This window comes from Tympanuchus pallidicinctus, unplaced genomic scaffold (genome assembly GCF_026119805.1).
Source record: "Tympanuchus pallidicinctus isolate F22 unplaced genomic scaffold, pur_lepc_1.0 scaffold1, whole genome shotgun sequence".
In the NCBI taxonomy this organism is placed as follows: domain Eukaryota; kingdom Metazoa; phylum Chordata; class Aves; order Galliformes; family Phasianidae; genus Tympanuchus; species Tympanuchus pallidicinctus.
The window spans coordinates 57,731,993-57,749,465 of record NW_026294618.1 but is presented as its reverse complement, the minus strand read 5'-3'; the positions used below and the strand labels follow the sequence as shown (position 1 = coordinate 57,749,465).

General features: G+C 41.0%; 1 protein-coding gene across 3 annotated transcripts in view; it reads right to left on the bottom strand.

Annotated features, from left to right (window-relative positions):
• PHACTR2 (phosphatase and actin regulator 2) overlaps positions 1 to 17,178 on the bottom strand; it is a 124,204-nt gene extending 107,026 nt beyond the window's left edge. For all 3 annotated transcript variants that reach the window (XM_052679382.1, XM_052679399.1, XM_052679392.1), the window contains exon 1: positions 17,020 to 17,178. In XM_052679382.1, the coding sequence (XP_052535342.1) occupies positions 17,020 to 17,143 (124 nt within the window). In that variant the 5' untranslated portion in view covers positions 17,144 to 17,178. The remainder of the gene's footprint in view (positions 1 to 17,019) is intronic.
• Positions 17,179 to 17,473: the final 295 nt, after the last annotated feature.

Below are 17,473 nucleotides of genomic sequence, written 5' to 3'. Positions count from 1 at the left end.
ACGCACTGGAACAGGTTGCCCAAGGAGGTTGCAGATGCCCCATCCCTGGAGGCATTCAAGGCCAGGCTGGATGTGGCTCTGGGCAGCCTGGTCTGCTGGTTGGTGACCCTGCACATAGCAGGGGGTTGAAACTAGATGATCATTGTGGTCCTTTTCAACTCAGGCCATTTTATGATTCTCTGAAATGGAATTGCATTCTCTCTTAATTGCAGCTTCAGTTCCACTTAGAAGGTATCCACTTTACCCACATAAAATCCAAGTTACGACATCTGTCTGAGCAACTGGTACCTGTATGAGATTTGGGGGACGTGTCTCACCTGTTCAAGTTTAGGACTACCATTACTCCAGCCCTCAAGTTGCCACTGGTTTGTGAGGATTGCTTTCCTCCCTCACAGGTGGCAGCTGAATCTGAACAGGCTGTGTAACTGCAAAATATGCTTAGGTTGGTCAGCCTCTGCAATGCCTGAAGAGATCCCTGAAGCAAAGAATTCATGTTTTTCCCTACTTCTGATTCACCTGCTGTTTTCTGATTCAAGGTGAGATATTTATGTGCTAGATCAACCTGAGATCCACCTAGGCTAGCATCACAGCTACTACCATAAGGTGCTTCACACTTTTACCAGAGGATATTTATTTTTAATGAGTAACAGTCAGGAACTGAATTCTCAAGTGCAGAACGTGTAGTAAATCAATTGCCTGTTGATGTGTGCATCATTTAACCCTCAGTAGCCCTGTTAGTTATACAAATATCTCTGTTCTCTTTGACTTTTGTTAAGCTTCTGTTAAATGTTCTCAGCACTTCAGGTACTGCATAGAGGACTACTGTATTTTGTGCAGCTTGGTGATTTTCTAAAATCAGCAACAAGACATGCTGAAATGCACCTCAAAGTAATGAAACAACCAGTATCTTTCAATTCCTAGAAAAATATTTTTGCTCCAAAAGAAGCTAGTAAGTAAAAATTGTTATTTTTTTACTGTTTGAAAATGAGTCCATTTGCATGAACTTACATGACAAACACAGAGCCAAACTGAGATCCACAAAACCCATCAGATGAACTGGCAAGCTGGAAGCGTGCCATGTGCAAGTGCTGGGAAAATATGCATTAGAGAAAATTTGCTTTTAATGAATGAACAGACAAAGTAAATATTTTGCAGCTCAGGATACAGTTGCATCACCATATCACCATTGGCTGCTCTTTAGCCCACAGTTGAGAAAATATGTCAGAAGAAAAATGACCTGCCACAGTGGTTTCAGGTAATAGCACTGATAATTCATCGTCTGAAGGTTTTTAACTTGAGACAAAACTCCAACAGTGCTCCACTACACACAGAAGCAGAAGGTAAACTGTTGATGCAAGCAGAGAACTTGAACTGCTCAGAGGCATACTATAATAGATTCAGTGATAAAACCAGTTAAAAAACCTTGGGAGCTAATGCTACTTTTCTCAAAAAAAGAAAGCCTGTCTAGGTAAGAAGAGCAGAAAGATCAGAAATTTGACCGAGGATGCCGAAGTGAAGCCAGAACTCTTGAAAAACATCTCAAGGCAAATCTAGGGAGACCTTCTACACCAAATGCCAGCTGAACAGGGCTGAGCTGCAAGCAATGGAACTATGCCCTTTTGTTTGACTCCTCTGTCTTCAGGGAAACAGAAACTTGTATACAAACAGCTGAAGGAATCAAAGAGCTTCTTATTAACAATTCCTCCTCCTAACTGAAACAGTAAGATTGCACAAACACTCAAAAAGGGACTGAATACATATTACAGGTCAGGCTGTGATATGTCTTTCCTTCCTCAGTTAACTATTACCCAAAATGCCCTCATTTACCATAATATACCTTTCACCTGAGCATCCAATTCCAGGGTGTCGTGCAAGGCAGTTTAATTCCTTTTGTTGCAAACAAGTCAGCACTGCTTTTCTGGAGTGGCAATCATACCTAAAAAGAAGTCTAAAGTGACATTTGTATGGCATTGTTCCTTCTATTTTCCCTTTACAATAGCACCCACTTTCATTGCAATGCCTATTTGGTGTGCAGTCTGGGATGCTGTAATTAAATACTGCACACAAGTCTTTATGTCAAGGCAGCAACAAAGGTGTAGGATGGAAAACGATGTATCCTGCTTCATTTATTTCTAAAAATAACAAAATTTCATCAGGAACATGCTGCTTGAGTTTGCCTAGAGAGTGTGCTTAGAAGTGAAGGGAAAGCTGCCGTCTTGAGAGGGATATGAAAAGCTCATTAAAGCTGTTACAAAGGGTGGTTAGATATTTTAGAGCTACACTGCCCTTCTCTTTACATTGCAGGGTAGAGAGGTGTTATCTGCTTTGGTCTGGTGAAGAACAGAATGCTATAGAGGGATCCTGAAAAAAATATCTGAAATATTTTTTCTTATCTGCATTATTAATAATACTTGAATTATTAAAATGTAATGAATTTGAAATAGCCAATTACTTCACTGCTAATATCTTTTTCCTTTGTCACTGCAATCACTGTGGGAAATGGGATTACAATAGAAGTTGTTTCCTCTTTTATTTCCAATTTCCCATTTTGGTTTTCAGGCACAGGCATACTGGCTTCCAGTAATTGCCTTCCTCCAAATTTCTTTCTGTTTAGAGATGTGGGCATATGGCACAATCATACACAGCTGTAACTTCCGAAACTTTCTACTCTTACTTGGCCTCTCAGACCACAGGTTTTAAATTTGGGGAACTCTAAACTCCCACAGTTGTAATGTAAACATGAAATGGTATCACTCTATGTGGTACTTGCAGAATCCCTCCAAAGCTTTTTTTTTCCCAACTTGTTCATTTGAAATCTGTGCAAAACCATAGTGTTGGGTACAAATTATTGACAGCAATTAGCCTTTCAAGCATGTTGGAACTTTACCCATGCTATATATGAAAATCAGCCCAAAGGATGAGTACGTTTGAGCTTGTGAAGACTGTTTTGTCTCTCTGTGTCATCCTCTCAAATGCTAGTAACTTTTCTGGCTTGCTAATGTTTGCAAATTACACATGAGTACTTTGTATTCCTACATTCAAACCAAAACTAAAGAATTGAGTAGAAGTGGGTCAAGGACAGCCCTCTGTCAGATTCCACATGAGATGCCCTTTTAATCTGACAGAAAACTACTGAGACATATTTTTGAGAGAAGTTTATCAAACTGTTGTACACCCACTTTGTGGAGATTGCATCTGGTCTGTTCCCTTAGCTCAAAGTGTGGTCCTGTACAACAGCCTCAAAACCCCTCTGAATTCAAGACATGTCAAATCAAGATATAGCTGGTATTTTCCTTCAGTAGGCTACTTAACCCTCCAGATGAAGAAAATCAAATTGAGTTGTTCTACATTTGGTCTCCTTTAATGATTGACTTCGGTCTTCCAAGTACTTGCTAATAATTCTACATATCTCATTCTGAAACTGACCTGTGATGAAACTGAGTATTCATGCTCTTGATCTTTTTTTACTAAACCCCACTCCATGATTCTCTCCCTGAAAATCCTACAAACAAAGCACAAGGACCCACAGAGAGGCCTCGTGAAAACAGAACAAACAATGTAAGTGAAGTGGTTATCAAAAATCAGTTGAGATGGTACAAACTCTCAAACTGCTGCCACATGGTTTACAAGATAGGCTGGTGAAGATCGAGTTGACCTAAAAAGGTTGTGCTTGTCCTGTATATTTCAATGAGCCTGTATTAAATAAAGGACCAATCCTACCAATGATTATCCATGTAAGAAATCAACCACACAGTCCAACTATCCTATGCACAGCTACACTAGTCCTATAATACTTCAGTAATATTTTTTGTCACTTTGTATTAATTATGCCATGCTTCGTCTAGAAAGAAATGTTGAAAGGTAAGTAAAGAAATAATATCATTTTTGCACTAGTCCAGTCCTCAAATAGGCTCTTATACTGCAGAATTAACTATCACACTTTTATTTGATGAAAGAAAAGTTGAGTGCAATAGGCAAACATTCTAATCTGCTTAGCTAAGACACACGGACTCTCTGCTACAAATCTCCCACAGCCTTTAATGTCCAAATCAAAAACTAAATCACTCTGGAAATGTGGAAACTTTGGAGCTGTTAACATTAAAGGAAATGTTTGCATGCTATGTTGTTATAAAGGCTGCAACAAGCAGTGAAGTAGGCCACCTTATTTATTGCATCTTTAGGTCAAGAATGCATTGGAATCCAAAATAGGTTAGCGCATAACATTCAAATCAGTAATGAAACTACTATGCTGTTAATGTCCTGACATAATGATGGTGTTTGTAAGGATACAACTACACACTTTGAGACCTGGATGGAACCAGACTCCAATAGTCCACAACACGAAGATCTTCCACCTAGTTTGCCCCAAGGCTTTCAGAAAGCTGGTAGCAATCCTGCCTATTCTTGATCCACTGGAGCTGAAAGACACCAAGCATCTCTTGTGGTTGCTGTGGAATGAGGGAGTTTGGGCTCCTTAGTCTTGGAGGTGGTACAGTGGCTCTTCAGGGGTTGGTGGAGGTATATGACTGCTAGATGCTTATGCTCAACTGGGACTCTGCTAATAAGGGTGCTAGTAAGGGTGCTTCTTTTTTTTTTTTTCTTTTTTTTTCCCCCTCACGCTAAATTAATCTGCACATCTCTGTGGAAGGTGGCCAGAACTTACAAATGTAATTTACTGGACTTTTGATTTTGTTTGTCCTATTGTAATACCATTATTTTGTAGGCCATGTGGTACATTCTATAAAAATGACTCAGTGAAAAACAACTGAGACATTTTCATGATCACTTCAGCCAGTACTGAATAAATTATTGAGAGACATTTTGGTAATTTTGTAAGACTGTTCTTTTCACGTTACATTTAGAAAACAATAAAGCATGAAGATATGGCACGGAAAAATTGCTTTTGGTAACTTGTAGTTATATATATGGTGTTTATACTTGCATTTCTTCTCATGTAAAAACAATTCAGATGCACATGTACTACTAGCACATATGAATGCTTTGATGTTATTTTTGATATTTATCAATTGTATGTGAACCACTTAGAATTACCAGGGTGTTTATAATGAAATAGAGTCTAAAAGCAAAAATCTAAGCAGGCTATCCTCCTTCAAGAATAAATAAAGAAAAAAAAATATATATATATGTATATATGTATATATGCAGCCACAAAATTGCTCTTAGATTGGAAATAATGAGTAACTTTTCTGTTTTAGACTTCTGGGGAAAGTCATTCCAGTTCCAGAATTCATGTTTTGAGAGAAAGAATTCCTATATTCACACTCTTTCAAACCAGTCAAAGGATTCTATATCTCCTTTAGTGCTGCATACATTATATTTAAATCTCTAGCAGGCCAGGAAAATGTCAGGGAAAGCAGCATCTGCTTCAATGCACAATGCCCGTGAAGGTCCTAGATGTGTGTTTCTGAATATATCTTACAGATCCCACTGAACTTAATTTTAGAAAATACTACTTCAGAGTTCAGAACATAGAAAAAAAAATACTCCAATTCTTTGTAATGGTTTCTTTTTCAGAAGGCTACATAATAAACGAATAACTCAGCCTAAGAGTCTCCATTTACTCATGGCTGTGAGTAGGGTCAAAGCACTCTGTATAAATACTGGAAAACCTGGTTCTAATTAAAGCAGACTTTTCTCATGATGAGTCAATGTCCAGGTGGGCAACAGGCTTCCCACAAAGAATAATAGCTCCCAAACAGTGCAGACAACAGACCTCAATCACCTACCTGCTGCTCAGCAGTTTCTTTGATGGATCAATACAGAAACTGCAAGCCTGGACCAAAGTACAGCAGAATCAATACTACAAGGAGATCCCGTTTCAGTGGGGCAAACAGTAATGTCCAGCCTGCAGCATTACCTGGGCTGAGTGAAGAGTAATGACTGATAAAAACACTCTGTATCATTTAAATGTACGCTTTAGGGATTAACAAAAAAAAAAAAAAGTCTTCAGGACATTTAAAACAATGCTGTGCTATCTGATCCTACTTCAGTTTTATGCTTTTAAATACAGCTGAGTATGCGTTTAAAGACACTGAAACTAAAAATGATTCTGCTGGGTATCCATCTCCGAAACACAAACGGCTCAGAATCTATTAATTCTGCTGCAGTGGGGCTTGTGACTCGACAACAGCAGCCTATGTTTTAAATCCTCTGCTTCGCAGGAAAGGCCAGCGATCCAGGCAGCGAGGCATTTGTCGATCAACATAACAACCGCCCCATCTAGCGCACCAGCCTCGCAGCAGCCTCATCTCATCTGCGGCATGCAGCTTCTCCCAGCAGCACGCCTTGAGATGGGAAGCTGAAACATCTGGATAGATATGTGCGGGCAGCGAGGGGTGTCACCAAGGGGGAGGTGCTGCAGGCGTAGCATCCTTTGCACTGATAAATCCAGGCATCCTCACAAAAGCCAAAAAGCTTCGCTTCTCCAACTTTTTTTGTTTCCATTTCCCTATTCCTACAGCAGGAAAGCTAGCTGTGTTGTTGGGCCTTGTGAAACTGGAAATACCACGAGCGAAAGAAATAGAATGTTCCATTTCCTTGTAGATCCTTTATAAAGGAAAAAAATTAAAAAAGTTTACCCATGAGTGAAACCCTTTTCAAGAAATTCTATAATCTAATGGATTAAAAATACCAGCCTGAAGGAGGCAGATTCAAAAGGCAGTTTGTTGGAAATAAAGTGGAAGAGGCAGATAAGAATCAAATTATTTTTCTAGTTTTTTTTAAAAAAAACAAAGTCATTTGCTCTGTTAGTGGACATAATGGTGGGACCACTAAAGAATCATCAAATAATTGAATGAAATAATTCTGTTCCTGTCGTGGTTCTTTCACATTTTAAACCCTCTCCATTTTCCTTTGTTACCTGAGTTAGTACTTTTTCCCTCCCAGATTTTCCCAAACCCTTCCTAATCAACCCCACCACAAAAAAAGCAGTAGCTGAATAGAGGGTGCTCAAGTCGAAGAGAAAGGGCCAGTGTGATCCTCAGTACCACTGCCAGAAGGAAGAGGTGGAAGTAGCCCATCCTTAGCTAGGCGGAGATGAAGCCAGGCCCTACTCTCAACCCCCAAGGAGACCCTCTGGCATGAAGCTATGCTGCCTGGATGTGTTTCTGCTCCTCAGGTGTACTTTCACAGGGGTTTTACGGAAGAAAAAGTAGAAATCGCTGTATAACATCACCTACTTTGAAATGGTTACAGATGCTTTCCATTTGCTTCTTGTTTAATTTCCCTTAGAAAACAATCTCGCAGTACTTAGAATAGCACATTTATTTTGATAATTACTAAGCCTGTACAATCACAAAACGTGTGATTAAGGACTGTAGTATTGAACTAAGTGTCACCTTGTCTTTGTAAAGCACTGCAAAGGGAACTTCCTGGGATAAAAGCTGCAGCAGTTTACTGCAGCCTGAGCCAAAGCCCTTTGCAGGCCATGGCAGCACTGCCAGCCACAAGCATACATGAATCAGGCCTCCAGAAACACAAGGATGACAAAGAAAGAATATTATAACTTAATTTGAAAATTAATTAAGAAAATAGAACAGTAGATTGATATATCATCGAATCATAGAATTGCTCAGGTTGGAAAAGACCTTAAAGATCATCGAGTCCAACCACAACCTAACCATAGTACCCTCAATAACAACCCTCCGCTAAATCATGTCCCTGAGCACCACATCCAAACGCATTTTAAACACATCCAGGGATGGTGACTCAACCACCTCCCTGGGGAGCCTATTTCAGTGCTTAACAACCCTTTCTGTAAAGAAGTGTTTCCTGATATCCAACCTAAACTTACCCTGGTGCAACTTGAGGCCATTTTCCCTCATCCTGTCACCAGTGAGAAGAGACCTTTCAGGTATTTGAAGAGAGCAATAAGGTCTCCTTTTCCCCAGACTAAACAGCCCCAGTTCCTTCAGTTGTTCCTCACAGGGTATATTCTCCAAGGCCTTCACAAGCCTTGTTGCCCTTCAACCCTCTTCTTCAGTGCTGCTACAGAAATTCCTAGGCTCAGAACAAAAAAACATCAGGAAATTATACTCTTTAGAGCACTGGCTAAGAAAGATACTCCATTAGAAGACAAGCATGGAATTTTGGTTTCCTGAAACACCGTGGTCTTTGCTGCAGGAGTCCTGAGCGTCAGCATGAATCACATGGACATCTGGCATCCACCAAATGCCAATGAAACAGGCTTTTTATTTCTCCTCAGTACAATTACTAATCTGGCAAAATAATGTTCATACTAATCCCACTTTGCCTCAAAACATGTAAACCATTGCTGCAACAACTCTGTTTCAAGAAAATTAAGCTCCCATTAAAAATGGAGATTAGACCTATTGGAAGGCATGCATACTTTGGTAGCTTTTATTGACATTTAAAAGGATCAGTATCAGAAAACATTTGCATGCATTTTTCAAACTCATATCCTTTTTATGTGCATAATCTGAAGTATCTAATCCTGAGTCAGACATAGATGCATATTTGCCATTTGCAGAGGTCCTTCTGGATTTTTTCCCCCAGTTGTTAAGATAATTAATGTTTTTACAAAAGCTTTTTGAATCAAATGTCATTTGTTTCACATGTGATAAGCACAGAGTTTAGTTTTCTGGCTTATTTTCATTATGGGGTGTATTTAATTGAGACAAATTCACCAGAGCAGAAGCATGGAGTTCCAATAAGCATCAGGTCTCAATCAGTGTCTCCCTGGCATCACATCTTCAAAACTAATTTAGATGGCAGACAGTGTTTAATTGATAAACTTCTCACTGTCTAAAATTCATCTAAATATCACGTAAATATTCTAAATATTCACCTAAGTTCATTGAAGTTTATGTTTATCTTAACCCTATGGTAAAGGAGAGTATAACGCAACTCCTCAAAACACAGAATGAGAATTTCCTTTGTTTTTCCTCTTTCACTTCTTTCATCTTGTTATCTGCTATTTCTTGGCTGCTTCAGAATTCTTTCCATCTCACCTGCTCTCCTCTTCCTTTAAAGAGGCTGGAGAAGAGGATGCTTTACCACAGATGGAGAGACACTGCTGTGGCTCTTCCATCCAGCCAAAATGTCTTCTTAACCTACAGTGCACTTGGCCAAAACACATGATAATAGAAACCAAACCAAAACACATCACCAACTCCCCCCCCTCACCAAAAAAAAAGAAAAAGCAAAAAAAAAATCCCCACAATTGCAAAAGACCCTGTTCTCTGCCACTGGTGAACTATTTTTTTTTACACCTCTTTTAGTGTGCTTGCAGTTTTGCTTCAAGTGCCTCCAGCAGGGCGGTTTTCCCTGGCCCCCCAGCCCAATAAATCTCACTCCCCTTTCCACACATCCCCTTCTATGCTTGCACTTTTCCAGTCTTGGCCTAGAACTAGGACAACCAGTATCTTCCTTACACACAGAGTTTACAAATTAATGCAATGATGTTGCAAAAGCTGTGTGCTCCACTGAGTTATTTTTACTTGACAGGAACTGATGATACCAGCCATAAGTGTGCTTCTTGCAATAGATGATTTCTAATTTTAATAAATGACAACTTCTCCAGCAAAGTACAAAAACATGCTGAATCGACAATATAATTACACAGTCTGCTTTGAACCAAGGTAGAAGATACTGGCCTTTTTGCCTATAAACAGAGAGAAAAATTATTAATATGTGCATTTAATCTGATACTAAAAGCTCTTTTAGAGTTTAAAAACATTTGTCTGTAGTACTGTCCTAGAGAAAAACCTGATGTGCATGCACCCAGTGCTAAACAACCATACCACACAGAGAAACGGGTGCTGCTGTGAGCTGAAATCACCTACACAGTCGTATGTACATTAACTTGCTCAGTATGAGAAGACTGGACAAAACCCAAGTCAATTACTTAAATAAGAGGAAGTTCTCAAAAATAATGCATTAGTCCTTTGGAAATCTTTCCCCAAAATTATTTGTGCTATTTGCAAATAATAAAAAAATAACTTTTGTTTAATTCTCAACTTCCAAAGAATAAGACAGAATTCATAGCAGATGTGCCTCCAAAGACTTAAAGAGCTGGGTGGCAGCATATTTTCTGTTTTTTTTTATTTGCTGAGATAAACATTATGTGAAATATCCATTTTGTTTCCAGCAAGACATTACAGAGACATAATCAGAACCCCAAAGTCAAATGGATGAAGAGAGATGCTGAGTCTCTGGGGAGCTGTAACTATCCCTCTCGGCTCACTCCAAAAAACATAGAGCTGAGAGTCTATTCAGAGAAACACTGTAAAACTACAACCCAAATAATGAAAGCAACATGCTCCATCCTTGGGGCTAGAGCTGTTAACATCATGTCTTGAACGTCCTCAGAACTGCCTCTCGTCCCCCATGGGTTAGACTTGCGACAGCTGTATAAGCAGAAGGGTGTATTTCAAATCCAGCCATTCTGAGCTTGTCAAAACTGCCTTTAATCAGAAAACAAAATCAGAATTATATCTTGTAGACAGTGCCTGTTCATGCTGTGCTTTGGTAGCAGTCATTCTTCTTCAGATTAAAAAAAAACTCACTGTATCATCGGTGGTTTAAACCATTAACATTAGCTGTCAGCAGCAACACTGGGCAACAGTGAAAATAAATAAAAATAGCAATAAAGTAAGATGACTGCTAATTATCCTATCACTCACAAAGTTACAATATAGCTGCCAATGTTTGAACACAAAGAAGGCCTACAATTAGGACATATTCCACTGCAAATGTACCACAACCCCTTCTTTACTGTGCCTGTAGGTGATAGAAGACAACATTTCAACACCAACTCTAGACAGTGCCTGTAATTTTCTTGAGTATTGTGTATATTAGTCACAGATGAATCTTAAAAGCTGTGATTCTCCCCCCAGAATGGAAAAAGAAAACATGCATACATTGGGGTGCCTTTGTTCAGCATGCTTTCTAGGCCTTGGCTCCATGGAATACCGAGTGTCCTTCCAAGGATTTTTAATAACATAAGGATCGTGCCATAGTTCAGCCTTTTCCTGATCCTCATCACCAGAAAAAATCCTGTATTAAAAAGGCCTCTTGTTTGTTTTTTAGCTCCCACGTTTGTGTAAAGAATTTTTTTTTTCTTCTCAATGAATTCCTAAAATTGAATGAATCTCTGCTCAGCCTGCACAAACTCTGACCTCTATCTCCCTGTGTCAGACAAAAAAATAAGCATTTGTCTGCAGGTTCCTCACATCTCAGTCTCTGGAGTCAAAGACCCTCCAATATTTGGGAAGTACTGGAGTGCATCACACTTGAATGGGTGGATCTCATCCTAGGAAACACACAGCCAGGCCTACCCAAGGTAGGTACCAAAATTGGTACCAGGGCTACCAATTAAATGCAAATGGGCTTAAGTTTAAGAGAAAGCTCTAGAATACGCTTAATTAGAGCTTGCGCTCAGTGCCACATTTTCTGAAAAATAAGACAAATTACTGAAAATAAGATCCCCATTTCAATGAGAAGTCATGTAAGTGCAGTGTTTTAGCAAATGCCACCTGTGGTAGAATGCTTCCTTTTCCACATTTAACTCCCAGCCCCCAGCTACTTGGCAGTATATTTCTCTGAATACACCAGTGGTTTTAACACAAGAAATAACATTAAAAATAAGAAGGGAAACCAGAACCTTGACACAGACACACGGAAAGAGAGAAGAGGGGTTAGAAAAGCATCTTAGCACCTAAAGAGGCAGTGGTTTAAGTTGCTTCTTAGCCACAAGTCTTATAAAGTACTATACCAGAGAGCAAGGCAGACTTGCAAAGTTTATTCGTGTTGAGTTAATAAGGGAGTATATTAGAGTACTTGATATATACTCATATTAAAAGTATTTGATACTGATGAAAGCTGTTAACATTCTCTATTTCAATCTTTCAAAGCTCGAAAATCTTGCTAAGACTCAGAACAGCACTCAGCATTCACGCAGTACAGTGTATTAGAAGACCAATTCTTCATCAAAACTGTGCTACAGGGACAACTCATCTCAGTTGACCACAGTGGGGAGTGTTGACTGCCTACAAACTCTGTGTGTTTCACATCATGATGCTTTCAACATGAACAAAAAGCGAGAGCATCTGTGGTGATGGTTCTTAAAACTGACAAATCCACAAAAAAATTAAAAAGTAATTGAGCTCAGAAGAAATCAGCATTTTCTCTTTTCTTCTGGATATTTTTCCTCTTGTACCATGTGATTTGTATGTGGAAAAAACTTCGACATCTGTTAAAAATAGCAAAATTCCAGGTAAAATGCTTGGTTAAAAAAAACTTTACAACTGAAGACATCTTTGCCTTCTGCTAGAAGGCAATAAATTGAGTGAGAATCACTACACACTCAGAAGCAGGACCCATTCTGTTGTTAGCTAAAACTGAAATCCTACTGGACTGCTGGCACTGAAAACTTTCCTACTCCAAAAGTAAAAAGGAATAAAAATGTGAATTCTACACCAGTCTTCCAGAAATCTGACAGCCATCTCCAGCCCCTTGACCTTAAATGGTGTCCATCCCCCTGTCTGTGAAATAAAGGCCAGAACAGCAGGCTGGGGGAGGAGAAGAAATGGTGTATGATAACAGTGGATTTGATCAATGAAACATTTAGATTTGAAAAACAAATACTGTGAGGAACAAATTGCTTACATTCAAGAGTAAAAACTCTTCAGCCACTTTTTGATCAACTCACCCCAGCTTCAGACTTGAAGTTCAATCTGATACTAAATGGTTACTTGCTGGAAGCCACACATCAGCAGGAAGTGCTAAATGCCAAAGGGCCTTGAGAAACTAAACACGCGGTAGCAAAATGCTGAACAGATGACAGACTGAGCTACTGATCTGATGCTGCAAAAACATGCATTCAGTCATATGCTGCAAATGTTTGTAAACTAATTTCTACTTAGACAACAAACATTATTACCACATTCATAAAACACTTTTTGCCATCTTAAGTCAGAATGTTTGTTTGTAAAGATGTTGTACCAGAAACTGCATTACGTGTGTGATACGTAGTATACATACATGCTTTGCATTTTTAAATATTTGCCTTCCTTAATCTTAACTCTTTGACTGGGCTCATCTCAAGAATTTACTCCAATTATTCTGCAGGAGCTGGTGTGGAACAACGTCTTTTATGCCTGTACAAAACAACAGATTCTTCCTTGTAATGCTGTAATAATGCTGTAAAGAACTGTGTTAGAAATGGCAGGCCATGTTCTGGGGAACAATGCCTCCCTGCACGTCCATCAAATTTTGTAAACAACAACAGTTTTCAGGGAGACTCAAACTTTTTCAATTTAAGCAAAATATTTTGTTATTCCTGCATTTTTCCCTCAGCCCACTTGAGAAACTGTGAGTTACTTGGCTAAGCATGTTCCAGATTTTTACAAAGAAGGAGATGCACCAATTGTGTAACGTTGAAAACATAAGCACCTTCCTATCTACTCTTCATTTATCTTTTTCCCAAGTTTTATGCCCCTAGGAAGCCAAGTCAACATATACAATGAGAATTATCCTTCCTCCTCACCCAGCACCAGCTGCTCTGATGCTCTGGTCACCACATGAACTCTTCCTCAATTCTCCACAGAAGGAAGTGACTTTAAGCCACCTTTTCATCCACTCTGTTCTGCAGTTAGTAGGAGGTGTAATCCTAGCTGTGACTCATCATCATTTTGAATAAGTTAACCTGCAAAGAACCATTTTGACACAGAAAAATTCTAGAGTAAACCTGGGATGTACAAGTTTTGAATTTTGACTGCCATTTCACTCAGCCTTTCACTGTTTGCATCTATGGTATGGTCTGATACAACTGTGAACTGCTGTCTGAATTCTCAGTTGGTTTTTTTTCCATCTGTCATCAGAAAAGCAGGAAAAAAGGATGAAAGGAATGGAAACAAGCATCTGGCCGTCACCTCTAGAACTGAAAGGAGCACTTCATAGCAGTGGGACAGATTATCTGAAAGGTCTGCTTCACACATAGTACCTTAGATGGAATGGAGACATTGGGTTTTTTTGACTTCTGGTGCGAGAAGTTCCCTTTTCACAAAAAGGCACCTCGCCACAAACCTCAACATATTCTGAATCAAGTGCAAGACTCTTTGCTTCAGGCCCTACAGCAAAACCCACAACAAGAGAGCAAAGTGAAAACTGAGTATGTGGACATGCAGATAAAAAGCTGTCAGGGTGACACATTGGCTGTGCACCATGGCAGCAAGGGCCCAAGCTTTGAGGCTGTCACGAACTAAACCACAAGCAGCCGACACAAGCAGTAGCCTGCCCCCTGCTTCAGCCCTCCGCTGTCTGAGAGCTGCCCTCAGCCCCACACCACCAAACTTAGCTTCTGAATTATTTCTGGGGAAGCATCTGAACAGTACTTGCATTTCAAATGCAGTTCAAACCCTGCCTACACCAGGCAGATCAATAAACTCACCTAGATTCACCCACCCTTCACATGGTTTTTAAGTCTAATCACTCCATATGGAAGGCTGCTTAAGGGTACGCCATCCAAGCAGTGCTCTTGGAGCAGCAATGATGCTGCTCTGAACTTTAGAATAACATTTTTCCTCCCCAGTCTCCTAAAGATGCTCTTACAAAGCAGCCCTTTGTCAGGCAGTGTTCAAGTGACTCAGCTCTGCCTTTCACAAAGCCTATGAACTTGGATGAAATTACGTCTTTTCAGAGTATGAATCAAAAGCCAAAGTTGTGTCACCCTTCCTCGTGATGAGGATCACCTTTTTCTCCCCAGGGTCTAATGAGAATTAGTGTCTGAAACTGAAGGGTAAGCCTGACACAACAACAGATGATGCGATGCAGCCCAGAGAGGGAAATTCAGTGATCTTCTACCACTGACTGTAAAAGAAAAGGCTTGCTTTAAGAAAAAGGGAAAAACAGAAAATATACTATTCTCACAAATTGGATCACAGCTGGTGAAGTGAGATCCTGCACAGAGATACAAGGAAGTTGCTGCTCTCAGCAAAAGCTAGCAGCAGAGGAAGGAGAGGGGGTAAAAGAGCAAAGGGAGCACAAACACTGGGAAAATCTCATCAAACTCATTGTACTAAAGAGATATGTGCAGTACTGAACTGGAAAAGCAAACAGATGGGTTTTTCATGGTATTGTCAAAGATGCTTTTAGAAATGCTGTTCTGTTTTCCTTAGCCAGAAGGGTCTCTACAATTACTGTCTCTTGACAGATGCTGCACTGAGAATGGCGAGTCAGGAGGTAGCAAAATGGCAGCACACTGTGCTAATGGGTAATGGGCTGGTAGGTACCAACCCATTGCTGGCGAAGCAGGAGCAGACAAGTTGTCTTTTCAACCAACCAACGTCAGAATCTGGAAAACGAAGGCAAATGAACAGCAGAAACTTCAACTTGTGACTTTCAAGCTGGAACTGAACCACTAGGAATGGGCAGCAAGCAAATTTTTTGCAGGTTATTTAAAGTTCAGGTTGTTCTTTTCTAAGTTCAGCAGCTGGAGCACAGGTAACATCTGATGCGAATGGCCTACTTCAAATTTGGCAGGTGGTACAGGCAAAGAGGTAGGAGCAAAAATATTAATAAGGCTTATACAGATCCCCTAAGTGCTTCACATTTCTGTCCCCATTATGCTTGCTCTCCAGGTTAGTGGGGGAATGAGAGAGGTTATTTTAATGGCATCTCTGTACCACTGTGTTAAAAATTAAACAGCTTTCAATCTTTAATGCGTGTTTTTCTTTTTAAAGGGGGAATCAACAGTTATGCACCAGCATGTAAGTATTTTTGTTGTGCACTATGAGCAGCTGGAAAAAAATATGGGAAGCAGCAATTGGGAGGATATAGAATGAAAGAAATGATTTTTTAAAAATAATAAAAACCAGGAAACTTGTCATTTGCTGGCAAGAAGCACATCCTCAAAATTAAAATAAGAAAAAACCAAGTGAGGCAAAAAGGAGGCCTAAATTATCTATTTGAGAAACTGCAAATAACATATCTTTGGAAAAACTGTCATTTTACCTCCACTTGATTTGCTGTTCTCATATAATGCATCCAGTTCACTGCCAGCACTCTTGAAAGTCAAGTTGATAACCAACATACTTTAACTTTGACACAGTCTCAGCCATGTCTTAACCTGGTCACAGCAGGATCACCACAGTGGTGGACATCTTGTACACAAATGAAGTTGTAGGGTGTTGTTCATTCACGCTGCACAATACATCTCACACCTAGAAGCAGTCCTTTCTAGTTCGATCACACCTCTGGCACTTCCTCCCTCTCCAAGACCTAAATATGCTTGAGTAGACCTTACAAATAGACACAGAAAAATGTAAAGCAGAAAAAGATGTGGGGAAAATGGCACATAGGCTTCTTTTCATTGGTGCTCCACTGCAGACCCAACCATGCACCATGTTGCCTTACTGCTGGCTTGACATGCACCATGCTGCCCTGGTGCTGGGGAACAGGAGGTCTCTGTGCTCTCTGAGGTGCTCTGCCTCACTCAGACACAGTTCCTGGTGCTGCTGGGGCTCACGGGCATCTCTATATGGGTGCATCCAGAACACCTGCATCACCAGGGATGTGTGCCTCCTGCCACCATAGTCAATGGAGAAGTGCTGGTTTGCAGCCAGGCAAGCCCATGTTTCTAAAACGTGCTCAGCAGCACAAACACCAGAATTTCATGTTCCTTAATGTCTAACCTCAGAAAACAGCCTGAGTGAAGAGCAGCCTCATCCAAGCACGTATTTATTTCACTTTGGCCACTTTCAGTCGGCCACACTGCAAACTCAGGTCCTCGCTTCCTCTCCTTCACAGAGCAGCGTTGTTCTGCACACCGCAGGAAGCCTACTTTGGGACTACTCCCAACCCAACGCATCCCGCGTGCGATGCAGGGTTAACTCCTTCAGGAGGAGCACCGCTTCGCCCCACCTGTTAAGGCAGTGCGGGAACGGGATACCCCTTCCCGAAGCCCCCAGCCCGGCTCATCAGGCTCTGCGAGGGCTGAGCCGCCTCTCCCCGCTCCCTCTTCTCCCCGCACCCCGTTACCTGAGCCCCCCACGCTGGAGCGGAGCAGGCAGCTCCTGCGGGAGGAGGAGAAGGAGGAGATGTCGCTCTGGGAGCGGCCGCGAGGGCCGGGCAACGGCCAGGCGGGCAGCGGTGCCTCCGCCATCGGGGAGCCGAGGGAGGGAGAGCCCCGAGAGGGAGGGAAAGTTTGCGGAGGAAGAGCCGCCCCTCCGCTCCGACCGCCCCGACGCGGGGCCGCCCCGCTAGGAGGACGGTGGGGACTTGGGCATCCAGGAAACCCTGTACCCCATCCATCTTTCCCTCCACACCCCCCGAGAGCTGCAAACCCAAACTCCGTAGTTTCGTTTTGTTCTGCCGGGCGCTTGCAGACTCTACTTCAGGGCCAGGTTTGCCCCACATCGCACAGGCACTACGTTCCTCTGATCAGAAAGTTTTCTACTAAGTCACAGGAGCTAGTCCTAAGTTTCTCACAGAA